The 27351-nt window shown below is 44.4% G+C and overlaps 1 protein-coding gene across 3 annotated transcripts in view; it reads left to right on the top strand.

Moving 5' to 3' along the window:
* Positions 1-27351, top strand: part of arap2 (ArfGAP with RhoGAP domain, ankyrin repeat and PH domain 2) — a 288224-nt gene that overhangs the window by 52005 nt on the left and 208868 nt on the right. For all 3 annotated transcript variants that reach the window (XR_009808512.1, XM_061913586.1, XM_061913587.1), the window contains exon 9: positions 19843-20051. Coding sequence is in view for 2 of the 3 variants with exons in the window: in XM_061913586.1 (XP_061769570.1) it covers positions 19843-20051 (209 nt within the window). In the remaining variant the exon portion in view is untranslated. The remainder of the gene's footprint in view (positions 1-19842; positions 20052-27351) is intronic.

The raw sequence follows: 27351 nt of genomic DNA, 5'->3' as shown, positions 1-27351 counted from the left end.
GCTATTAATATCCTCAAACATGAATCTTTCATCCTCGCTCAAATTAATGGGGAAATTGTCGTTTTTTCGGTCCGAAAAGCACTTTTTATTGGAGGCTCCCATTAAAAACAATGTGAATATATGAGGAGCCATCACACGTGTGACGTCATCGTCTGCGACTTCTGGTAGAGGCAGGGCATTTCTCTTAGCACCTAAAGTTGCGAACTTTATCGTGGCTGTTCTCTACTAAATCCTTTCAGCAAAAATTTGGCAATATCGCGAAATGATCAAGTATGACACATAGAATGGACCTGCTATCCCTGTTTAAATAAGAAAATCTCATTTCAGTAGGCCTTTAATTATTGGATTTGCCCGAAAAGTCAATCAGATGGACTTTTGCAGGGCGCGAAGTCTGGTAAGGCTTGGGTGCACAATGCATCCCTGAGGGTCCTGAAATGCCGAGTCGTCAGTTCAGCACTAGTGCAGAGATGAGCTGAAAGGAGGTGAGCGGAGCAAACACAACCAACGTCGCTCCTTCTTTTGATGGCGGCTGATATGCCGACCTGGCCTTTATTTCATCCACTTAACATTTCTGACTGATTCCTTCAAATATAGCACACCCCGTGGGGGGGGCACCTGGAGAGGAGCTCAGCTGAGGGCTTCAGAATGATCCCGTATGTACACAACACAAGCAAAACGTACTCCAAGCGTACGCGCTCGCGTGCAAACGCGAACATGGCGCTCGCCTCTCGCTACCCAGCCATTTCGGATTGGCAGCAAATATGAGAGTGGACAGAGAAGGAGAGAGAGAGAGAGGAAAGCCTTGAATAAATGAAGAGGCAAATAAGTGCGAGCAGGACAGGTAATGGAAGTCGGAAAGCAGAAAAATCTTGTGATGTAAAGAGCAGTCAATAATGGAGGAGGTTATTCATTATGGATGGCCCTGAATTGTAAATTCATCGGAATTTAGTAAGAGGAGGGAATTTAGGAGCGAGGGCATTTGGAAGCGTAGGTCATAGAGGGGATCAGGTCTGCCCCAGGATGTCGGAAAGCTAATTAAGGTGGACGAAAGACAATGTAAGCTCATTGAGAGTCCCACCTGTCACTCAGCTGGGAGCACAGCAGCAGGTCGCCAATAAAAGATTTTTATACATTGTGTAGATTTGTCAAGGTGGCTCAGGTGACATGCTGCAATGTCTCTTATCGGGTGTCGAAACAAATCTCCGTGCAGAGCAGTGGCAATGAAAAAACCCCATCTCTGTCCACATAACAACATGTTCACTAGTTAAAGGAAAGTCTGACCAAGTATAATATGGAACCAATGTTGTCAGATAAATGTGCCTCATTTGGTGTGCATTATTTTTTACAATCACCACTCACTTATATGAAAAACAGTATATAGAGCAGGGGTAGGGAACCTATGGCTCTAGAGCCAGATGTGGCTCTTTTGATGACTGCATCTGGCTCTCAGATAAATCTTAGCTGACATTGCTTAACATGATAAGTAATGAATAATTCCGCTGATAATCACGATGTTAAAAATAACATTCAAAATATAAAACATTCTCATGCATTTTAATCCATCCATCCGTTTTCTACCGCAGCTGTTCACGAAATAACAATATTAAAAAGAATTAGAGACTTATTATACTCTAAAAATGTTGGTCTTACTTAAAAAATGCGCGCATTTAGTTGTATTCAGTGTTAAAAAAATATGATATGGCTCTCACGAAAATACATTTTAAAATATTTCGCTTTCATGGCTCTCTCAGCCAAAAAGGTTCCCGACCCCTGATATAGAGTATATATTATTTTCATGAATTTATTTGATTTTATTCAATTACTTTCATTTGGCCACTGTCCAAAAGCTCAGTTTTTAAGGCTAAAACCATATTATAAAATATTGGTTTTCATGCGGACATGGTCTTTTTACCAAACCCAAAAGCAGTGAAGTTGGTACGTTGCGTAAATCGTAAATAAAAACAGAATACAAAGATTTGCAAATCCTTTTCAACTTATATTCAATTGAATAGACTGCAAAGACAAGACACTTAACATTCAAACTGGGAAACTCTGTTATTTTTTGCAAATATTAGATCATTTGGAAATTGATGCCTGCAACATGTTTCAAAAAAGCTGGCACAAGTGGCAAAAAAGACTGAGGAAGTTGAGGAATGCTCATCAAACACTTATTTGGAACATTCCACATGTGAACAGGCTAAATGGGAACAACTTGGTGCAATGATTGGATATAAAAGCAGCTTCCATGAAATGCTCTGTCATTCACAGACAAGGATGGGGCGAGGGTCACCACTTTGTGAACAAATACGTCAGCAAATTGTCGAACAGTTTAAGAACCACATTTCTCAACGAGCTATTGCAAGCAATTTTAAGGATTTCACCATCTACGGTCCGTAATATCAAAAGTTTCAGAAAATCTGGACAAATCACTGTACCTAAGCGATGATATTAGGGACCTTCGACCGCTACTGCATAAAAAAAACTACGGGAATAAAACACACTGGTCAATCTGAAGTTCTTTTGGATGACATATATGTTGAGTAAGAAGGACCACCGAGACAGAGTAGTTCTTGGCCAAGTTTTACTAAAGGTCTAGGAGACCAGCCCTCACAACGCAACAATAGTATCAGCAAGAAGAGGTCTAAATCCAAAGAAAAAGAGTAATTTTTTGTAGCACGAAACCAAGCCTTCTCGCCCAGGAAGGAGCACAGCTAAGGTCTCAAAGCAGCTCTGTAAGCCAACCAACAGGAGCCCTTAAAACAAGCCAAAGAGTTTACTAGCGGACATAAGATAAAAGCACGGAGATCACGATAAGACGCACTACATAGGAAAATACTATCTGCTTTAAACTTCACTGTGGCTAAAAAAAGAACACTTAAAAATATCTCATTCTCACAGCAGCGATAAACATAGAAATACATTTGCAATAACTAATATATATCAAGATGTCCGATAATGGCTTTTTTGCCAATATCCGATATTCCAATATTATCCCACTCTTAATCACAGATTCCGATATCCACCGATACCGATATATACAGTCGTGGAATTAACACATTATTATGCCTAATGTTTTTGTGATGTCCCACTGGATGCATTAAACAATCTAACTTGCAGAGTATACTGGAGCCTACTTGCCAACCTTGAGACTTCCGAATTTGGGAGATGGGGGTGGCGCAGGTTTTTTTTGGGGGGGGGGGGTTGGTGGTAGATGTTTATTGGCACTCTTTACTTCTCCCTACGTCCGTGTACAGAGCGGCGTTTTAAAAAGTCATACATTTTACTTTTTCAAACCGATACCGATAATTTCCGATATTACATTTTTTAAAGCATTTATCGGCTGATAATATCGGCAGGCTTATATTGTCGGACATCTCTACCCATATATGTTGCGCACATGCGATTGGTCTACCTCTCGGCCAATGTCTGAGGAGAATCCGTTTATGGAGACTGAAGTGTAAAAACACCAAGGTCACTCAGCCAGGGGTCCCCGAAACCCGTCCATCCCGTCTCCTCTTGGTCCATCCAAGTGGACACTGGTGTGGCAAAGAGCCAGCAGCCCGTCTCCGTATTGATTTTTATTTTTATTAAGGTTCCCCATTAGCTGGTTGCCACAACAACCCACTAGTCTTCCTGGGGTCCACAACTCAACACAATTACAAGTAAAAGCATATAATTGTAACTACGCAATACAGACAAAAAAATTTATAAAATAAAAGCATCAATAAGAAAACAGGCAAACAATTTATAGTCACAGAATAATAATTACCATAATTACACAATATAAAACCAAACATAAAAAATCATCAACGAGCAAAGTAATTTAAAATGTCTGAAAAAATATTACTTTCATTTTAAAAACCTGTTTACTTTCAGTGCCAGTGAGAATTTGAGGCAGGTTATTCCAGAGCGATACAGATCTATAAATAAAAGATTTCCGCAAAGCATTCTTCCTGGGACGAGGGAGTACAAAATGCCCCTCACTGGACGCCCTGGTATTATGATTTTGCATAGTGCTACTGTGAACTATTTGGGCCATGAGAAAAGCAGGAGTTTTACTACCGGTTACTAATTTGAAGAAAATAAGAGTATTAGCTGACAACCTGTTCTGCACTGTTATATTTGGATTTTTGCATATTATATATGCAAAAGCCAGGAAATTGCCACCCCTTGTTGCGCAAAAGGGAAAAATCACACAAAAAACTTGAGGGAAACATTACGAACACAAAGGGGACAGCATCACTACAACGGCACAATCTCGGTTAAAAAAATGCACAAACTAAAATATCACTAACCTAATCAAACCTGTCGGCCCGTCACAATCCCATCCCTTCAAGACAAAAGACTACGAGATGGGATATTTTCACTGCCTTTTCACATCCTATTTGATTTACCCTTTTCTTTGTTGTGTTGAATAGTTGCCACAGCGGGCGCCGTCTCGCGTGGACCCGCGGGCTGTGTGTTTACTTGTAAAAACTCCTGTTGTGACTGTAAATCTGTTTGTTACATTTACATTGCAGGGACTTCTCTTCCTTTTGGGGATTAAAAACATAACCCCGCACCCCTAAACATGAAATATTAAATTGTCTGATGGAATGAATTCAGGCACTCTGTGGTTGAGACTGTCTTGTCTTGTCATCTTTTAGGTCGTTAGACGTCTTTTGGCAGCTTTGCATAAAGTGCTTTGTTTTGTCACTGTTGCTAGCTTTCAGTTGCTTGCAAGGCTATTAAATAATAAAAATTTAGACATTTTCTCCTGTAGCAAGTCTGGTAGGTAGAAAATTATGTTACCAAATGATAAAAAAAACGACTAACTATTAGAATTAAGTCGTAGTGACAAAAAAAAAGATGAAGAAAACCTGAGTTGTTTTCTTGTTAGTGTTTTTTAGGAAAATAAAAAATAATTGTTTTTATATAGCGCTTTTAAAATGCACTCAAAGATGCTTTCACAACGATAACACAAATAAAACATTATCATAATCGTCTCAGGGCTTTCAATTCTTCCCAACTGGACTCCTTGGTTTGTCTTGGAAGATGTTTCGCCGCTCATCCAAGTACCGTATTTTTTGGTCTGTAAGGCGCACTTTTAAAATACTTTCATGAAAGGATTTTTAACCCGGTGCGCTTAATGTACGACATAAGTCTGGTTGTGCTTACTAACCTCGAAGCAATTTTATTTGGTACATGGTGTAATGATAAGTGTGATAAGTAAATGGCAGTCATACGTAAAGACATGTAGACTGCAATATGATGGCAGTAAACAACACCAAAACTTTAAATGTTCTATTGAAAATATAGAAAATTACACACAGCGCTCAAAAATCTGTCAATATATTTTAGTATGATTTTGGTAAGCTATGATCCCGCACTGCTTGATGGATTGTCGTCGCATTAAACATACGAGTGTTATTACGGCACCTATTAGCAGACATATTATCTGGCGTTTTGTATCGCAATATTATCGAAAACCAACTTTTCTTACCTTCTCGTACCTGCTGATGTGTATTTGGTATCTGGATAAGTCCTAAAAATCTGCGCGCGTCCATAATTGTAGTCTGTGTCGACACCATATTCATAAGTTTCTTCTTTTTCTCTACCTTCTTATGTGGCAGTCATCTTACGCTGTTGCCATTTGTAATATAAAGTAGCGTAAAGTTCTTACTTATACCTGTCAATAGACTATAGCTATCAAAGAGCTAAAAACTGTAGTGGGTTTACATAATTCACCCATGGAACTTTAGTTATTAGAGGCTTCCGGTGAGACTGTTTTTCACGGGACACATTTCCGGCGTTTATGTTGCATTATTGAGCCACGGATGAGGAGCTTCTGTCCGTTATTGATTTAAGTAAAGTCTGAATGTCAAAAAAACAGTTGGTTCTATCTTTTGACACTTTTTCCACTCCCGTCCTTGCACGCTACACCACTGCAACAAAGATGACGGGGAGAAGACCCTGTTGAAGGTGAGCCACGTAGATAAGACCGCTTCATAAGGCTTCATCAGTTCGTGCTCATAGACTTAGATTGGTCAGATTTCGTCCAGCGGTTGGTGCCGAAACCCCAAATATTCATACTCCAAAAACCAGGAGATTGTGCCTGGGCAAGGTTGGTTTCGCCCTATGGTAGTGACAAAAACAGCTGCTTTAACCCTTGTGTAATGTTCATTGTGACAGTCTCGTGTCGTGCGGGTTCGATGGACCACCAAATAGGGAAATTACTGCTTTATTCTTTCAATAAAGCTGCATCTCCTAGCTTCACCGTCTGCTTTTCAGCACCACGTCGTCGTCTCCATCTCGGTCTCTTGCGCGCTGCCTGCTTCGGACTCTCCAACTCTCTCTCTCCCGTCCTTCACGGCTGCCGCCCCGATATGATTTACGACATCGATTCCGGCGTGCCCCGCCTCGCCGCTGGCCCGCCGGCCACGCCTCCTTGCCGCCATCTTGCAGCGGGCTCCGGTGTGGCCTGCCTCGCTGTCGGACTGCCGGCTCTGCCGCTCCACATTCATATCTTTGTTACTCAGCCAGTGTTTGTGGGTCTGATGGACCCATTGCATTTTGTGGCTTTTAATGCCTCACAATGAAACACCTTTATGTTAAAATACTGAACAACAACGAAACAAAAACGCTGTCTGAGTAACAACAATATGAACGTTGCACGGAAATTTTCTCTGCCAGTTTCTGCATCACACAAGGATTCTTCTTTTGTGTTTCTGCACCTGCGGTTCCCACACAAGGTTGCAACATTGTTCTTCAACACTGTCTGCTCTCATTTTCTCGCACATTTGACCCTCTGGTGTTCTGTGTACCTACACTCTGTCCTCCTCCTGTCAATGGCTGCTGTGTGTGCGTGTGTGTGTGTGAGTGTGCGTTTGGTACACAGAACATCAATTTTCACACTTCTATTAGCCCCGGTTAGAGTGGACCCGGACATCTTATATGTAATAGAAATGTGTAGGGGCGAGTATATGGTCTGTGGTCATTAAATATGTATTTTGATATATGTTATTCACAGAAAATTAGCCAAAGTCAGTGAGTCTCAGTTTGGAAAATTAATAAATTGTATAATTTTTCTTTTAATAAAAAATGAGAAAGGGTCCCACAGACCCGAACACCATACAAGGGTTTAATGCAAACGAGCAATCTTAACTGTTAATGCAACGACAGTCGTTAAGGTGTAAATTCCTCTTGTTAGCATTGAGGTGTGGCAGAACAATCGTTGCGGATCGACTACTACCAGTCCAAAATAGTCGGAATTTCCCCGCGTAGGCATTGCATTCAGCTATCATAATCATAAAAACACATACAGTATAATGATAAAGCAACCAGTACAATGGGCAAAATACAATGGAATTATGGCATAAACAGATGGAATTGCGGAAAGAGTTCCAAAGGGTGGGGGCAGCGATAGAGAAGACACGGTCCCCCAGGGTTGTATGAGGATGGGACAGCAGGTGATTGTTGGTGGAACGCAGGTCTCTAACAGGAATGTGAGGGGTGAGTAAATCAGAGAGGTATAACTGGGCCATGTTTTGAAGGGTTTTATGGGGCAGGAGAAAGATTTTGAACGCGCTGCGGAATAGGTAACCAGTGAAGTTACTGTTGGACAGGGGTGCTGTGGTCATGGCGATGGGAGTGAGTGAGGAGACGTGCAGTTGAGATTTGGATGAGTTGAAGTTTATGGATGACTTTTTGAAGATGGCCATAAAGGAGGATGCCGTTGCAGTAGGGGTGTAACGGTACGTGTATTTGTATTGAACCGTTTCTGTACGGGGGTTTCGGTTCGGTTCGGAGGTGTACCGAACAAGTACACATGCTATCAGCGACCAGGTTAGGACAACATGTAAAAGCCAGGGCTGGAAGAGCTTCCTGTCTCGTTAAGATCGTTTGGGAACACTTTGGCTGCGTGATACAACAATGGAGGACGTAGGTTTGCCGACATTGTTCAGCAGCTGCTCCTGACAACACGCCAAACATGTGTTGCACCTTTCCTGCTTCCGGCTCGAGGAGCGCAGGGGAGACACTCCTCCAGGGCTGATGTAGTCTCAGGGGCTACACCCTTCACCCTACCCAGCAGTGGGTCTCCACAGCTCCGGACTCCAGGGTAAATGAAGAGTTCGGCGATTAGTTGCAAATCGTGGCTCACCTCGCTCGCCCACACACTCACCTAACATGCTGTCACATATTAAAGGGCCACACACAATAACACATGATAACCCATTTGAAGCGTCACCACCGCATTCAAGCAGCCTCTCCTTGGCGAGTCAGGCAGGGCTAAAGCAATAATAATTGTTTTTATAGCAGCAGATTTAAGTCCAAATTGCATTAAAACTAGATTTTGACCCACTTCTATAGTGGAAGAACAATAAATGGTAAATGGGTTGTACTTGTATAGCGGTTTTCTACCATCAAGGTACTCAAAACGCTTTGACACACACATTCACACACTAATGGCGGGAGCTGCCATGCAAGGCGCTCACCAGGACCCATCAGGAGCAAGGGTGAAGTGTCTTGCCCAAGGACAAAACGGACGTGACTAGGATGGTAGGAGGTGGGGATTGAACCAGTAACCCTCAGATTACTGGCACAGCCACTCTACCAAATTCGCCACGCCATCCCAATAAACCCATATATCCTCTTACTGCCAAGTTAGCCAGGCTGGGGGGGGGGGGGGGGGGGGGGGAAGAAAAGTTAATCTGAGGCTGAGTTGACTTGAAACTGTTTAATGTTGCACTTTTTATATGTAGAAGAAAAGTTTTGTCATTTTATTTAATCCGAGCAACAACTTGAGGCAGTTTAATGTTGATTAACGTGGAACCCGACTTAAATAGTTGAAAAACTTATTGGGGTGTTACCATTTAGTGGTCAAATGTACAGAATATGTACTGTCCTGTGCAATCTACTAATAAAAGTCTCAATCAATCAATCAAAAAAAGCACTTTATATGTAGAAAGGTTTTGTTAAGAAACCATTCTGAGCCTTATCTTATTTAGTTTTTATTTTACAGTATATATGTTGACCACATTACCCCTGTCAATGGACCCTGTGTGTATATGTATGTTATGCCATTGTTTACAAATTTGGTAAATAAATAACCAAAACATGTTGTGGAGGTTTCCTGCGTCTCGCCCGGCTTCTTCTGACCACCATATCACACAGCTCAGGATACAGGTTTGACACAGTATTTAATACGTCTTTTACTTTACACAATTGTCCGTCTTTCAAGCGTTTCAGCTGTCTTTGTTCGTCTCGGTGCGTCTCTCCCGAGTCCTCATGCGTCTCTCCCGCATCCTCATGCGTCTCTCTCCCTTCATGGTCTCCAGCGCTGCTAATAAAGGGAACAGGTGATTAGACAACTCGTTCCAGCTGAGGTATCCACTCACCTGTTGGCTGCTTCATGGCCGGCCCCTGCACATACCCCGCCCGCAGGGGACGCGTGGAACACGCCCCTCTCCACATGCCTCCACCGCCAGACACAGGCCGGGCACCCGTCCAGCCGCGCCCACTCACCCCTCCAACCCCCCCCACCTCCCCCAATAGCTGGCCATCTGCATCTGCGCTCCCGGCCTGTGGACCACCCGGAAGTTGTAGGGTTGTAATGCGAGATACCACCGGGTGATCCGCGCATTGGCGTCCTTCATACGGTGGAGCCACTGGAGAGGTTTGTGATCTGAGCAGAAACTGAAGGCCCGCCCCAGCAGGTAGTAGCGGAGGGCCCCAACCGCCCACCGGATGGCGAGGCACTCCCTCTCCACCGTACTGTACCTCGTCTCCCGGTCCGACAATTTCCGGCTGATGTACAGTATGGGGCGATCGACGCCCTCCACCCGCTGAGTCAAAACGGCCCCCAGTCCCCGGCCCGACGCATCCGCCTGCAGACAGAAAGGAATGTTAAAATTTGGCATGCGCAGTACCGGCTCCTCACACAGTGCTTTCTTTACCTCCTCAAACACCTGCTGGCACAGCTCCGTCCACTGGACCAGGTCTGGAGCACCCTTTCGGGTGAGGTCCGTCAGTGGGCTGGTCAGGTCTGCAAACCGGGGAATAAATCTACGGTAGTAGCCCGCCAATCCCAAAAACTGCCTCACCTCTTTTTTAGTCTTGGGGGGTGGACAGGCCGCAATTGCCGCCGTCTTGTCAACCTGTGGCTGCAGCCTTCCCCCCCCCCAAGTGGTACCCCAGATACTGTACCTCCCTCCGGCCAACCGCGCATTTCGCAGGGTTGGCGGTGAGCCCCGCCCGCCTCAAGGACTCGAGCACCGCCCCCACCCGCCGCAGGTGATCTTCCCAGCTGCTACTCTGGATGATAACATCATCCAGGTGGGCAGCCGCGTATGCAGCGTGGGGTCGCAGCACCCGGTCCATGAGGCGCTGGAACGTGGCAGGCGCACCGAACAACCCGAACGGGAGCGTCACGAACAGGTATAAACCTTCCGGAGTGGAGAAGGCCGATTTTTCCCAGGACTCTGGTGATAAGGGAATCTGCCAGTAGCCCTTGGTTAAATCCAGTGTCGTGAAAAAACGAGCAGTGCCCAGCCGATCCAGAAGCTCGTCGACCCGAGGCATTGGGTACGCGTCAAAACGTGACACCTCATTCACCTTGCGGTAATCCACACAGAACCGCACAGACCAATCCTTCTTCCCTACAAGAACGATAGGGCTGCATCATGCGCTGTGGGATTCTTCTATTACTCCTAACTCCAGCATGGTTTTTAATTCGTCCCGCACTATTTTGCGTTTGTGCTCGGGAAGCCTGTAAGGCCAAGACCGCACCGTAATCCCCGGGCTGGTCTCAATAAGATGTTGGATGAGATCCGTGCGCCCGGGCCGCGAGGAGAACACATCTGCATAGCGCCGCTGTAACTCAGCAACCTCCGCTCTTTGAGCCAATGTGAGCTGGTCATCACAGGGAAGAGGAGAAGAAGAAGCAGAGTGCGGGATCTCTGGCCCCAACTCCTCCTCCTCTCTCACTACCGTCACCATGGAGACAGGCTCGGCCTCCCTCCATGCTTTCAGTAGGTTTACATGGTAAATTTGTAAGCCTCCACCTCGGTCCGAGCGCCGAACCTTGTAGTCCACATCATTTACCTGCCGTGTGACCTCAATGGGTCCTTGCCACTTTGCTAGTAATTTTGAGCTGGAAGTTGGGAGTAGTACAAGTATTTTTTCTCCCGGTGAAAATTTTCTCAGCTGGGTTCCCTTGTTGTACGTACGCTGTTGCCGTTGCTGGGCGCGGAGCAAATTTTCTTGTGACAAGTGCCCCACCTGGTGGAGTTTTGCTCGCAGGTCCATAACGTATTGTATTTCGTTTTTACTGCGGCTTGAACCTTCCTCCCAGCTTTCTTTAATTAGGTCCAATACGCCGCGCGGCTTCCTGCCGTATAATAACTCGAACAGTGCAAAACCGGTAGAGGTCTGGGGTGCCTCCCGCATCGCAAACATTAGGGGATCCAACCATTTATCCCAATTAGGTTTGTCCTCGTGCGTGAACTTATGGATCATGGTTTTCAGCGTTTTATTAAACCATTCCACCAGCCCGTCAGTTTGTGGGTGGTATACACTGGTGCGGATCGCTTTAATCCCCAATAACCCGTACAGTTCCTTTATCGTGCGTGACATAAAGGACGTGCCTTGGTCCGTCAAAATCTCTTTCGGGATTCCGACGCGGGAAATGACCGTGAAGAGTGCTTGCGCCACACTCTTGGCAGAGTTGGAGCGCAGCGGCACTGCTTCAGGATACCGCGTTGCGTAATCCACCAGAACTAACAGAAAGCGATATCCCCGTGTACTTGAGTTAAATGGTCCGATGAGGTCCATCCCAATTCTTTCGAACGGGACCTTCATGAGTGGTAATGGGCGCAAAGGGGCCTTCGAGACGGCCGCCGGGTTTACCAGCTGGCAATCCGGACAGGCAGCACACCAGCGGCGTATGTCTGCCCGGATGCCTGGCCAATAGAAACGGACCATGACCCGATTGAGTGTTTTCTCGTACCCCAAGTGGCCAGCGAGGGGATTGCAGTGTCCCACCTGGAAAACCATTTCCCGGCGAGGTTTTGGCACCAACAACTGGGTGGACTCCTCACCTGTTTGAGTGTCACGGCTCACTCTATATAACCTATCCCTAATAATCACAAAGTGGGGGAATACCTGCGTTTTCCCCGGGCGCACCAGTTGACCGTCTATGCAAACCACCTGGTCCCCGGCCGCACGCGAAGTTTAATTGCGGGACTGTTCAAGGGGAAAATCCTCCGTGGACTGCCAGCGGAGGGCCGGTGGGGCCTCCCGCGAAGCCCCTGCCGGTTCCTGCCTGTCAGTCCCGGATGAATCCGCGTCGCCAGCGAGTACTGCGCGGATATTCCTCTGTCCTACAGTCCGTGAACGCATCCCCACACATTGTGTCACTAACTGGTTAAACCCCGGCCAATTTGTTCCTAAAATTATGGGATGCGTAAGGTGCGCGCTTGCGGCAACCTTAACATTATGCTTTTGACCTTCATACCAAATTTCCACTGGCACAATCGGGTACTCGTGCACATCCTCATGAATACACCTAATTCTTCCCATTGTCGCCTGCCTCAACACCCCGGGTCGAACCAGGTTTTGGTGCATCATGGACTGTTTACAGCCCGAATCCACCATTGCCCGGTATGTACTCCCTTGTATTCTTACTGAGACACAGTACGTCTCCCCCGGATCGGGGGCGGGTGCTGGGATCCCGACAACCCGCATCACATGCCCCACCTCCATTAAGGAGCACTTCCGGCGAACGTGACCGGGTTGACCGCAACCCCAGCACACCGGCCCGGGCGTCTGAGGCGCCCTCTGTGAGGGAAGCCCTCTCTGGACAGCGCTGGTACCCTGAAAGAGACAAGGAGACAGTGGATTATATCCCCGGCCCCCCCCCCCCCCCCCCCCCCGCCTCCCCCCCCCTTCTTGGATGTGTATGTGTGTGTGACTGGGTACGTGTGTGCGTGTGTGCTTGTTGATCATTTGAGGAGGGGACCTGCTCCATGTTTCCAAGTCCTCCCGCCAGGTGAGGGTGCTGCTCCAGTGTCATCCCGTCTGGTGGCGTGAGTCGTCTGCGAGGTGCAGGGATGGGCCTTTCGGTCGCTTTTGTCGTCACTTCCCTGTGGACCGCTAGGTGGTTCTCGGCCATTGTTACTGCAGCTTTTACATCAACGGGGCGGTGGTACCTCGCCATGCGGCGGTCCTGGGTGGGAGGGCGTCCATGAACTGCTCCAGCAGGATTCTTTCCACCACTTCAGGATCCTGCCCGTTCGGCTGGAGCCACCGGGTTGCCGCGTCTCGCAAATGCTGCGCCAGGACGAAGGGGCGGTCTTCTCGTCCCAACTTTATCGCCCGGAATTTTGTCCGATGCTCCTCCGGGCTGCTGCCGACCCGATCCAGGATGGCACGCCGCAGTTTAGCATACTGGATGCGGGCGGCTGCCGGGAGACTCAACGCCGCCCGCTACGCCGCCCGCTGCGCCTCCCGCTGCGCCTCCCGCTGCGCCTCCCGCTGCGCCTCCCCCACCAGCAGCGGCAGTAGCTTCACTCCCCACTCTTCCTCCGGTCATTTGCATGAGGTTGCGGTGGCCTCAAAGTGGCCAAAAACGTGTGGGGGTCTTCTGCCTCCCCCATTCGCTGCATGGATGTTGCTGCTCCCCCTCCTACCGTGGATCTGTCCATCAGCTGCTGGATTGGCTGCGTCTGTTGCCGGCTTGCTGCCGATATCTCGGCCAGCACTAGCCCGAGCGCCTCCAGGGGTGATGTGGTGGACATCGTCGTGGTTCGCTTAAGTTGGGCGCCAGTTGTGGAGGTTTCCTGCATCTCGCCCGGCTTCTTCTGACCACAGTATCACACAGCTCAGGATACAGGTTTGACACAGTATTTAATACATCTTTTACTTTACACAATTGTCCGTCTTTCAAGCTTTTCAGCTGTCTTTGTTCATCTCGGTGCGTCTCTCCCGCGTCCTCATGCGTCTCTCCCGCGTCCTCATGCGTCTCTCTCCCTTCATGGTCTCTAGCGCTGCTAATAAAGGGAACAGGTGATTAGATAACTCGTTCCAGCTGAGGTATCCACTCACCTGTTTGCTGCTTCAGGGCCGGCCCCTGCACATACCCCGCCCGCAGGGGACGCGTGGAACACGCCCCTCTCCACACATGTATATTTTGTTGTTTTCTTACCGTGACCTCTAAACCGAAGAACGAACCGAACCAAAATTTTTGTGTACCGTTACACCCCTACGTTGCAGTAATCCGGTCTGGAGGTGATGAATGCATGAATGAGTGTTTCAGCCGTAGAGAAGGACAGGAGGGGTCGGAGACGGGCAATATTCCTGAGGTAGAGGTAGGCTGTTTTAGCCATGTGTTTAACATGACCGTCAAATGAAATGTTATTGTCCCCGATGAGACCAAGTTTCTGGAAGTCACAGTATTCGAAAATAACTAGACAAAGTCGGAAGATTATGAAAGTAACAACACAAATTTGCAATATTACAAAAATGAGGTTGTGATATTACAAGAAAATGTGAGAATATGATTATAATTTTATAAGAAAAACATCTGAGCATTAAGAGACTGTGGTGTAAGATCGTTTCAATCAATCGATCAATCAATCAATGTTTATTTATATAGCTCTAAATCACAAGTGTCTCAATGGGCTGCACAACCACTACGACATCCTCGGAAGAACCCACATAAGGGCAAGGAGAACTCACACCCAGTGGGACGTCAGTGACAATGATGACTATGAGAACCGCCATCCCCCCGGATCAGCAGCGTAGAGATGTCCCCATATGAAGAAGAGCTCCTAATGTTGCTCATCTGAAAAAGGGAATATATCGTATACAAAAAATAAGTTTTAATATTGCAAAAAGAAAGATGTTTTAAAACTACAAATAGGGCCGGTAAAATGAGTATATTCATGCATCATTATTATTAATTAATTCTCTATCCATCCATCCTTCTTCTTCCGCTTATCCAAGGTCGGGTTGCGGGGAGCAGCAGCCTAAGCAGAGAAGCCCAGACTTCTTTTTCCCCAGCCTCTTTGGGTTGTGCCCGGCCGGGCCCATGGTGACAGGCCCGTTCACCAGGCGCTTGCCATCGAGCCCCGCCTCAGGGCCTGGCTTCAGAATGGGGCCCCGGTGACCCATGTCCAGACGAGGAAAATCTGAGTTGATGTCTTTTCTTTTTCATACAGGTCTTCGACCTTCTCTTTGTCTGGTCGCTCACCTAGGACCTGTTTGTTTTAGGAGACCCTACCAGGAGGTATAGATTCCCCCAGACAACATAACTCCTAGGACCATTGCAATACGCAAACTCCTCTACCACGACAACGTGGCAGCTCAGAAAGGAGTCTAATTAATTCTAACGTAATTAATCCATCTGCAGAGCAGAATGACTTAAAATTCCTCAAACGTCATCGGCAACGCATTTCGGGCAGTTTGTCTAAGCCTAAATGATTACACACACTCTGCAGGAAGAAGTTTTCTTTTCACTAAGGCACTTTCATATTGAAATAGCACATTAACAATTCATAAACGAGTAGCAGGTCCACATTTATGTGAATAAATGTTATTTACTAAAACAGATTTTAGTTTTTGTTTTGTTATAACAGTGTTTAACGTTGATAGCATGTATATATTCCTTCTTTCTGTATTCTCTTAGCTCATGCAAAATGAAACACCATTAATATGAATTTACTTCAAAACTTCAGAAGACTCCGCGTGTGCAGCTTCCTAAAACATCATTCACTCCAGGGGTTTTGTCAAATTCAAATACAGAGTGGGCCAAAATTCTAAACTGAACAAAGCCGAGGGCCAAAGTTGAACAACTTAACCTTTTAATAGTGACCCAAACAAGTTTTGCATTGAATATTGAACAAGCAAGGCTTATATAACTTTATAGTGACATGCAAAATCGAGTTTTATTGGTAGCGGGGGTGTATATTGTAGCGTCCCGAGAGGGTTAATGCTGCAAGGGGTTCTGGGTATTTGTTTGTTGTGTTTATGTTGTGTTACGGTGCGGATGTTCCCCCGAAATGTGTTTGTCATTCTTGTTTGGTGTGGGTTCACAGTGTGGTGTAACAGTGTTAAAGTTGTTTATACGGCCACCCTCAGTGTGACCTGTATGGCTGTTGACCAAGTATGCCTTGCATTCACTTGTGTGTGTGTAGAAGCCGGATATATAACGTGACTGGGCCGGCACGCTGTTTGTATGAAGGAAAAGCGGACCTAATGACAGGTTTTAGAGGATGCTAAAAGCAGTACCTTTAAGGCACGCCCCCAATATTGTTGTCCGGGTGGAAATTCGGGACAATGGTTGCCCAGGGAGATTTTCGGGGTGGGCACTGAAATTCGGGATTCTCCTGGAAAAATCGGGAGGGTTGGCAAGTATGAGAATTAGCGTTGGATGCGGTGATACAGCGGCACCGCCACTGTATAATATCGGAGGGCCAGCTCTAATGTTAATTTATTATTGCCTCAAGGGCCACATGAAATTACATGCCCGCAGGCCAGAGTTTGACACCCATGATTTACTTGATAGATTCGATTAGATCCGCCTTGATCAGTCGTTTTTTTATTCCTCTAATTTTCTACAAGAGATCATCAGGTACAAAATCAAAGAAGACTTTTTTGATAACAGTCTGAACATGATGCTTCCACTTGCGCCTTCTTCTACCACTTCCCGAAAGTTAAGGGCCTGACACACTCACACACATGGCGTTTTTGGTGGTCTAAAACAAACGTTTTTTGGAACTTCCTCCGTAGTGTGAAGGTTTAAAAACTCCCCCATTGTCATTTCCATGGGGCAAAGGACGCCGCCAGAGTGCCCGAAAATGATGATGTCGCCGCCTCATTCCTGCTGCAATAGGGAGAAGGCACGCTTCACAGCTGTCAACAAAACCTCGCCACCATCTATCAAGTAGACATGCAGTACACTGAGTACAGACATGTACACAATAATAACACACATGTTATGGTATTTTAAATACGACACTACTGCTAAAACTATACTGTACTATTATTAGATTAGATTAGATCAGATTAGATGGATTAGATAGTACTTTATTTATTCCGTCAGGAGAGTTCCTTCAGGAAAATTTAAATTTTCAGCACAATCCCATTCAAGTTTAGACAAACATTGCAGGGGGACAGAACAGGATCGCTGACGGGTCTGCCGGCTTCCAGCGCCCCTTACAAAAAAAGGTGAGATACAGGTAAACAATAGAAGATTAAAATAAAATTAAAAAATCGGTCTTAGCCTGGGCCCTGGAGAGGGGGTGCAGACTGAGGCCATTTTATGTACTAGTGTGTGTGTGGGTTTCCGCGCACACACGCATGCACGCACACAAACAAACACAGAGATGCGACTATCTGTAGTGATTATATGTTGAATATTACCGGGAGTGTTGAGGGTTATGCGGAAGTCCAAGACAGGGCTAAGTAGGCTCGAAGACCTACACTGTTTCAATGTCAATTTCTCTGACGATACAATTGTTGATGACCGAAGTACTGATTTCAGCCAAACCTAACCCCCAGGATTGTAAAGAATATAAATAATTCAATGTATATACTCTGATAATTAACATGTATGATGACTGTATTATGCTGATAGTATACTGTATTTCCTTGATTAGCTGCCGGGCATGTGATATGCGCCTGCCTTGAATTACGGCCGGGCAAAACCCGCTCCCCAAATCAAAAAGCGCATGCTTACTTTTACCACTGGGTGAAATTTGTGACATCACGAGTGGCCCTTTCCCCTGCCGTCATTTCAAAACGGCGGAAGAGTTATTTTTTTTGCTCTTACTGTGTGTAAACCAGGGGTCTTGTTCCACAGCCACACAGATAATAATATTAATAATAATAATGGATTAGATTTACAGGTATATCGCGCTTTTCTATTGTTAGATACTCAAAGCGCTCACAGAGAAGTGGGAACCCATCATTCATTCACACCTGGTGGTGGTAAGCTACATCAGTAGCCACAGCTGCCCTGGGGAAGACTGACGGAAGCGTGGCTGCCAGTTTGCGCCTACGGCCCCTCCGACCACTACCATTCATCATTCATTCACCAGTGTGAGCGGCACCGGGGGCAAAGGTGAGGTGTCCTGCCCAAGGACACAACGGCAGCGATTTGGATGTCAATAGGTGGGAAGCGAACCTGCAACCCTCAGGTTTCCGGCACAGCTGCTCTACCCACTACGCCATGCCGCCCCACTAATGGTTGCGATACAAAAGAACTTCAACACTCCCACCAACACGTGCCACGCTCCGCAAACCCACATTAAACGATGACAAACACACTTCTGGAGAACATACGCCCAGCAAAACACCACAAACGCAACACAACACCCATCCAGAATGCAATGCATCCACGACTCCTGACTACACCCCCCCCCCCGTACGTTGGTTGAGGTGGGCGTGGTTGGGGGCGCGTGTATAATAGCCAAGAGTCATGGCTACACGGCACTATGGGTAATCCCTATGCTGCGTTTAGAATGTGCCACAGAGCCAATGCTCTCCAGAAATGTGCTTGGTGAGGGTTCACTGAGTGCGGCGCACACTAGTAAGAGCCCCGGCCAGAGCCGTCCACAACACAAACATCGGTGTAAAAAGTATGGCTCTTGACCAAGTATGCATTGCAATCTCGTATAAGAAGCAGCGAAATGCATGCGTCCGGCCGGCACGCAGACAGCATGGTGTAAAAGTGAGCGCGATGACATGCTGTAGAGTAGTGGTCCCCAATGGGCCGCGGACGCAGAATAATTTTTATTATTATTATTTTTTAATCACACTCAAATTTTTACTGCATGCCTTAGGTGAGCGCAGGGGTGAGAAGAGGTTTTAAAATTATTAGCGCCTGCTTACTTTTACCGCATGCCTTAAATAAGCGCAGGAGTGAGAAGAGGTTTTAAATTAATCAGCGCCCCGGCGCCTATTCAAGGAAATATGGTATATTCATACCATGAATTGATTAACGTGGACCCCGACTTAAACAAGTTGAAAAACTTATTCGGGTGTTACCATTTAGTGGTCAGTTGTACATAATATGTACTGTACTGTGCAATTCACTAATAAAAGTTTCAATCAATTCAATTTATCAATCAAACTAATCTTAATACTACAAATACTACAATTGGCATGTCCGTGCGTGTTTTTGTTGTGTTTGTCTGTCGCTTCCAAACAAGCTGCCAGAAGGCAGCTGGTTGCTTTTGTTGTATAGCGACACTCACTTTGTCGCTGTGGGTGTAGTTGCGGCCGAGCTGAGCCTCACAACGTAAACGTCAGGTAATTGAATAGAAATGATCGAGATGACCCCCATGCCCTCAATAACTTTTTGTGTCATTTTGCTCCAGCAAAATTGCTAGCGAAAGTTAAAATCCCCAAAGAGAACGACAAATGATAAGTTATAAGTTATTTGAGGTTGTAACTTTCAGAGAATAGAAGTTTGATGATTATGGAATAACTGTTAAAAAAGTAAAGAATTGTCAGCTTTGTTCTCTGACTGACTGTCGTGATGATGTTTTAATGAGCTGTTGAGGGGGATCTGCTAAATTTTGCCAGAGGCTTTTTAATAGAGAGCCGAGCAGTTATCTGTTTTTCTTTGTCACTTTGAAGGATATTATTTTTCTAGAGGCAAAGGGAATTCTAACCAGTTGCGGCTCATCTGGTCCAATAATTATTTTCTATTTGAATCCTTTGTATGCAGGAGCCATACAAAATTGAAGACTCCCCAGTATGATTTTCTTTTAATTAATTTAATTACATTTTTTAATTACATTTTCTATTAATCTTATTTTTCTGCTTTAAAGGCATTTTTTCCCCCTTGCTTGTCGACAGGGGAGCGCCACGAGTGGATGGAAACTCTTCAGACGGCCGCACAGCACCGCCGCACTCCTGCCACCGCCGGCTCCCAGAAGCGGCGCCAGAGCCTGCGCCGCTGCCGCTCCTCCACAAACAAGCGCGGCATGTTGGAGGTGCGCGCCTACAAAGGGAGAGTTCTAGTGTCCCTGGCGGGGAGCAAAGTCAGGCTTTGCAAAACAAAGAAGGTACTTTTTTTTTTTTTCTCCCCCCGACACCTTTGGGGACTTCTTCTCTGCAGGATGACAATGAGTGGCTGTTTGAAAGAGATGAGACAGCAATAGAGAGACACATACAGTCATGAATATGGAAGGCAAAAAGGATGTGGTTTTGAATGAAAATGCTGGCATATGACCTAAAATACAAGGACGCAGGGACCTGTTGTAACTTCATTTAGCACCGCTGCAACCAATCAATGCTTTTTAGTGTCAAGACTCATTAGGATTCTAACAAGGGCACATGGCGACAGGTGCCCTTGTTGGGATGTTAATGCCATTTTTTATGATGCTTATTTTTTTTTTGTGGCTTCCAGTAATAACGGGCAATACATCAAATTGTCTTCTGATACAATCCCAAATGAAACTGAACGGCAATGCCTATACCAATGTCTTGGTAATGCAAATATAATAACAAAACTCCTAGTATCAGTTGTAGGGTTGTCCCAATACCAATATTTTGGTACCGGTTCCAAAATGTATTTCAATAGGAATTCACATTGTAGGAATTTTAAAGAATTTATTTGTAAATTATGGTGGAAAATAAGTATTTTGTCAACCATTCAAAGCTCTCACTGTTGGAAGGAGGTTTTGGCTCAAAATCTCACGATACATGGCCCCATTCATTCTTTCCTTTACACTGATCAATCGTCTTGTCCCCTTAGCAGAAAAACAGCCCCAAAGCATGATGTTTCCACCCCCATGCTTCAAAGTAGTTATGGTGTTCTTGGGATGCAACTCAGTATTCTTCTTCCAACATGACGAGTTGAGTTTATACCAAAAAGTTCTATTTTGGTTTCATCTGACCACATGACATTCTCCCAATCCTCTGCTGTATCATCCATGTATCCATTTTGGTATAAATTCAACTCGTCGTGTTTGGAGGAAGAAGAATACTGAGTTGCATCCCAAGAACACCATACCTACTGTGAAGCATGGGGGTGGAAACATCATGCTTTGGGGCTTTTTTTCCGCTGAGGGGACAGGACGATTGATCCGTGTTAAGGAAAGAATGAATGGGGCCATGTATCGTGAGATTTTGAGCCAAATGTTAAGATCCGTAATCCGATCTTCCCATATTATGGTTTATTGTTGCATTTTTGTATCACCCTGTTTGCCGTCTTTATTTCCTGTTTAGTCTGTCACCATGGTAACTCATTAGTTCACCTGCTACAATCACGGTCCCTGCACACCTGTCACTGTTGATTACTTCCTTATTTAAGCTCGCCTTTTCTGTTCACTCATTCTCGGATCCTAATTTGCCCACGCGCAACAGTGACGACTCTCATCATTCTTTGTATGTATTTTCTCGCTAGCTCTCACGCTATGCCACTTGTTTATTCCAGTTTTCATACTGATGATTTGATTTCTCGTTTGTGCCCTCGTGCCAAGTTTTAGTTTTCCTTGTGTTTATCCTAGCTTTCACACTAGCGTCTTTTGTTTGCCTTCTCTTTACACCAGTGTTTTTGTTCCTAGTTTTTTTATTATTTAATAAATCCATTTTATATCATACCTTTGCTGTGTTCTGCTTCGACGCATCCTTGGAAAAACCACACCGGCATTACCATGCCAAAGAAGAGTCATCACACCAAAACCTCTTTCCATCAGTGAGAGCTTTGAATGGTTGACCAAATACTTATTTTCCACCATAATTTACAAATAAATTCTTTAAAATTCCTACAATGTGAATTCCTTGATTTTTTTCCTCCATTCTGTCTCTCACAGTTGAAGTGTACCTATGATGAAAATTACAGACCTCTGTCATCATTTTAAGTGGGAGAACTTGCACAATCGGTGGCTGACTAAATACTTTTTTGCCCCACTGTATACAGTCGTGGAATTAACACATTGTTATGCCTAATTGTGTTGTGATGCCCTGCTGGATGCATTAAATAATGTAACAAGGATTTCCAAAATAAATCAAATCAAGTTATGGAAAAAAAATGCCGACATGGCACTGCCATATTTATTATTGGAGTCACAAAGTGCATTTTTTTTTTTTAACATGCCTCAAAACAGCAGTGTGGAATTTGGGACATGCTCTCTCTGAGAGAGCATGATGAGGTTGAGGTTGAGGTTAAGGTGTGGGGGGTGTGGGGGGGGGGGTAGCATCCCGGAAGAATTTGTGCTGCAATGGGTTCTGGGTATTTGTTCTGTTGTGTTTATATTGTGTTACTTTGCGGATGTTCTCTCAAAATGTGTATGTCATTCTTGTTTGGTGTGGGTTCACAGTGTGGCGCATATTTGTAACAGTTTTAAAGTTGTTTATACTGCCACCCTCAGTGTGACCTGTATGGCTGTTGAGCAAGTATGCTTTGCATTCACTTGTGTGTGAAAAGCCGTAGATATTATGGGATTGGGCCGTCACGCACAGGCAGTGCCTTTAGGGTTGATTGGCGCTCTGTACTTCTCCCTACATCCATGTACCACTCCGTACAGCGGTGATTTAAAAAGTAAAAAATTGTACTTTTTGAAAGCGATACCGATAATCTCGGATATTACATTTTAAAGCATTTATCGGCCGATAATATCGGCAGTCCGATATTGTCAGACATCTTTATCAATAACTCATGTGGCCCCTTTTTAAAACATGGTTTCGTTCACACCACGGTTCGTTCCTACTGCCATGGTGCTTCCTCGTCGACATTGAGTGAGCGCTAGCCAACTCCAGCAGATTAGGATGGCCCGCATATAGCGAGGCCAGGAGTAGGAGCAGCAGAGCAAGGGCCCTGGACATCAAAAACTTTTGGGTGGGTAAGGGTAAAACCACTGAGGTTTGAAACAATTAGCCTACTTGTTCATTCATTTATTGTCTGTAACAATACTTTTGACGGTTGTCAGCTGTCATCTGGCTGTGCTACACTCTGGACAAGTCGCCACTTCATTAAAAAAAAAAAAGTTGCCAGTTCATTATCAAGCAAAGGTGCGTGTACCGTGACTGTGCATGTGTTTCACACATATCACTGTCGGACAGTGCTCCTGTATGCGCCCAATCGGAGACTGCATTGGATTGTAATGTGACACATTCAAGTTTATTCAGTAATAATAATTATTTTTGTCAGATGCTCATAATGACTAATTATGAGCATCTGACGAAGGTCAGTTGCTTATTATTACCAATTATGAGCATCTGACGAAGGTCAGTTAAGTTATCACGATGTGTTCAATGTGGTCTTGTAATATTTGTTATTAGTGGGACATTCAAATAGCCTAAATACAATAAAGTTGAATGTTTAAAGAGTTGTTGTTGCAGTTTGTTTTCATGGCAATATAAAATAAAATAGCTGACAACAACAACAGAGTAAAAAAGACTTCAGAATATGGTACAGTTTTACACTGACTTTTAAAACATCAATCAATCAATCAATCCAAGTTTATTTATATAGCCCTTAAGCAGAAGTGTCTCAAAGGGCTGCACAATCCACAACGACACAACTCGGTCGGCTCAGAGCCCACATCAGGGCAAGAAAAAACTCAACCCAATTGGAACAACGTGGGCAACCGGTGCAATGGATGTCGAGTGGATCTAGTTACTGTGACAGTCCAGTCCATAGTCCATAATATTTACGTATTTTGTTCATTTTAAGCATAAAGTGGCACAATAATTTGGCATCACGTTTCCTTTTTGGTTCGACGACATCACAGATTTCTACTCACTGTGTACTTTATGAGAGTTAACCAACGTAATTAAGTATCATCTACTGTACAATGTATGCTGTCACTAGAATGCTGACTGATAGGATGTCAATATATTCCCGTTTAGATGGAGAATAATTCAACATTTTTGCGAAGAAAAAAGGGGGTGTAGCCAAGCGTCTTCAGCTCAAAAAACTCACCCCAATGGGATACAATGAGAAACCTTGTGAGAAACATAACATTATCTGGGACAATTACGGGTGGAGAAAGGGCGTTTAGCAAACTGAAACGAGTTAAGAACTATCTCAGATCCACAACAAGCCAAGGGGCTGAATAGCCTTACTAGACTTACAACTGAAAGTCAGCTAAGCCGACAATTGGACTTCAAAGACCTCCTCAGCAAATTTGCTGACAAAAAAAGCCCGGCGTTGGGCTTTCTGGTGAAGCTTAGAGTGAACAAACAATGTAATTAAAATTTTAATTGAGATTAAATGAGGCTGATTGTTTAGTTTTTTTTATATTTGTTTTATAACTACGTATTCTATGTGCTTTTGGTTTTCCTTGCACATTTAAGTTAAATGCTAAATATTTACTGTGGACTATCTTGAGCCAGGACACTTTGTTTTTTTTTCTTGCATTTGAGTGTTTGATTGTTAAATACAATAAAATAGCCACCACCTAATTGAGTGGTTAATTGAGAATGTATTTACAATCATATGTTAAGTAACATGTTGCAAATCAGTGAAATGAGAATAAAACAACTAATAATACATCATTTACATAATGATACTCTGCCTTGTTAAGTCGGTCATCATAAAAAAAAGCAACAAATGAGGTAGATTACACCAAACACTGTCAAAAACACGATAATACAACTAAAATAAAGGTGGCAGAAAATGGGTTGGAGGGCTGTTCTGTCCATGTCTGTTATATACGCACAAACACAAATGTTTCAAATATTTCCTCGAACAAAAAGAAGCTGCCTCTTGGACAAGTAAATAGTGATTTTAATTTATGTTTCTGTTATTGTCTATGAAAGCTCTCATTCATCCAGGTCATTGTCATCTCAGTGCATTCAATCTATCGCAACTGGACTGTTAGGTTTGTCTTCGAAGACGTTTCGCCTCTCTTCTAAGTAGGCTTTATCAGTTCGTGCTCATAGACCAGGGGTCGGCAACCCGCGGCTCCGGAGCCGCATGCGGCTCTTTGATCACTCTGGTGTGGCTCAGCTGTAAACTTGCCGACTTTCCCGAATTTACCGGGAGATTTCTTACCTCTGCCTTTCCCTAAAATTGTCTGAAGTATGCATATTGCGATTTTCACTCGGACAGCAAAACTAAGGGCAAGCCGTAATGACAATACCCACAATATCTTCTAATACATTACAGTGAGGCAAAAAAGTGTTTAGTCAGCCACCGATTGTACAAGTTCTCCCACTTAAAATGATGACAGAGGTCTGTAATTTTCATCATAGGTACATTTCAACTGTGAGAGACAGAATGTGAAAAAAAATCCAGGAATTCACATTGTAGGAATTTTAAAGAATTTATTTGTAAATTATGGTGGGAAATTTGGTGGTCAACCATTCAAATCTCCCACTGATGGAAGGAGGTTTTGGCTCAAAATCTAACGATACATGGCCCCATTCATTCTTTCCTTAACACAGATCAATCGTCCTGTCCCCTTGGCAGAAAAACAGCCCCAAAGCATGATGTTTCCACCCCCATGCTCCACGGTAGGTATGGTGTTCTTGGGATGCAACTCAGTATTTTTCTTCCTCTAAACACGACAAGTTGAGTTTATACCAAAATGGATACATGGATGATACAGCAGAGGATTGGGAGAATGTCATGTGGTCAGATGAAACCAAAATAGAACTTTTTGGTATAAACTCAACTTGTCATGTTTGGAGGAAGAAGAATACTGATTTGCATTCCAATAACACCACACCTACTGTGAAGCATGGGGGTGGAAACATCATGCTTTGGGGCTGTTTTTCTGCTAAGGGGACAGGGCGATTGATCCGTGTTAAGGAAAGAATGAATGGGGTCATGTATCGTGAGATTTTGAGCCAAAACCTCCTTCCATCAGTGAGAGCTTTGAATGGTTGACCAAATACATATTTTCCACCATAATTTACAAATAAATTCTTTAAAATTCCTACAATGTGAATTCCTGGATTTCTTTTTCACATTGTGTCTCTCACAGTTGAAGTGTATGTATGATATAAATTACAGACCTCTGTCATCATTTTAATTGGGAGAACTTGCACAATCGGTGGATGACTAAATAATTTTTTGCCCCACTGTAGTAGTGCCCGCTGTTACACAACACTATGTGCGTGCCGGCCGGTCACGTATTGTGTGAAACTTCTGTTACAATCCTTTAGCGATTGGAAGGCATACTTGTTCAAAAGCCATACAGATTACACTGAGGGTTGTGATATAAACAACTTTAACACTCTTACTAATATGCACAATGTGAACCCACACCAAACAAGAATGACAAACACATTTTGGGAAAACATCCGCACTGTAACACAACATAAACACAACATAACAAATACCCAGAATCCCATGCAACCCTGACTCTTCCAGGCTACATTATACACCCCGCTAGCACCAAACCCTGTCCCCCCAACCCCGCCCACCTCAACCGACGCAGGGGCGAGTCTCCCGGACAAATCAGGAGGAATTGCCTGCGTGATGCTAATAAGGGGCATTCATATAAAACTCACTGGCCGGACTAACATCAAATCTTCATATTTAATTGCGGGCCGCATGTCTGAGACCCCTGGTTTATACATAGCACAAAGCAAAAAAAAAACTCTGTATACAGTGTTATTTCAATATAAATTTCAAGAGTCATTATTTTCTTTATTTTGTGAAATGGGTCAAAATGGCTCTTTGAGTGGTAAAGGTTGCCGACCCCTGTCATAGGCTAACATCGGTCAGAGCCAGTGGCGGGCCCTGCGTTTTCCACCTAGGCCTTCAGTGATGTCCGACTTCAATGATTACCTCTCAAAATACCATCATTCATCTCCCCACCTGGCCATTGCTGGAGAAATACTAGACAGAAACACATTTGCGCCCTACTGGGCATTGAAACAGTGTCAACAGTGTACAAAACAGGTTCCTTTCTTGTGCATTTAAAAATCAATAAACCCGCATCAGCAATTAAAATGTATCTTATGTGGTACTGTCAAAATTAAAATGCAAGATTAAAATCAAATTAAAACATATTAAACGTGAAAAAATAAATAAAATATTTGAACTCACAATTTGTAGCACCCATTCGACGCCGTATAACAGGGGTGTCAAACTCAAATACAGAGTGGGCCAAAATTTTAAACGGAACAAAGCCGCGGGCCATTGTTGAACAAATTAACCTTTTAATAGGGACCCAAACAAGTTTTGCATTAAATATTGAACAAGCAAGGCTTATATAACTTTAGTGACATGCAAAATCCAGTTTCAAATAATAATAATAATTAAAAAAATATCAATGGCATTCAAGCCTTGAAGTAGCAAGAGAAAATGCATGAATACATGAATAAAACGTTAATTATTGGTCAGTTTGCCGCAAGTTTCCCGGAAGAGTTAGTGCTGCAAGGGGTTCTGGGTATTTGTTCTGTTGT

This window comes from Nerophis ophidion, linkage group LG10 (genome assembly GCF_033978795.1).
Source record: "Nerophis ophidion isolate RoL-2023_Sa linkage group LG10, RoL_Noph_v1.0, whole genome shotgun sequence".
NCBI lineage: Eukaryota > Metazoa > Chordata > Actinopteri > Syngnathiformes > Syngnathidae > Nerophis > Nerophis ophidion.
This window is presented reverse-complemented; position numbering and strand designations above follow the sequence as displayed.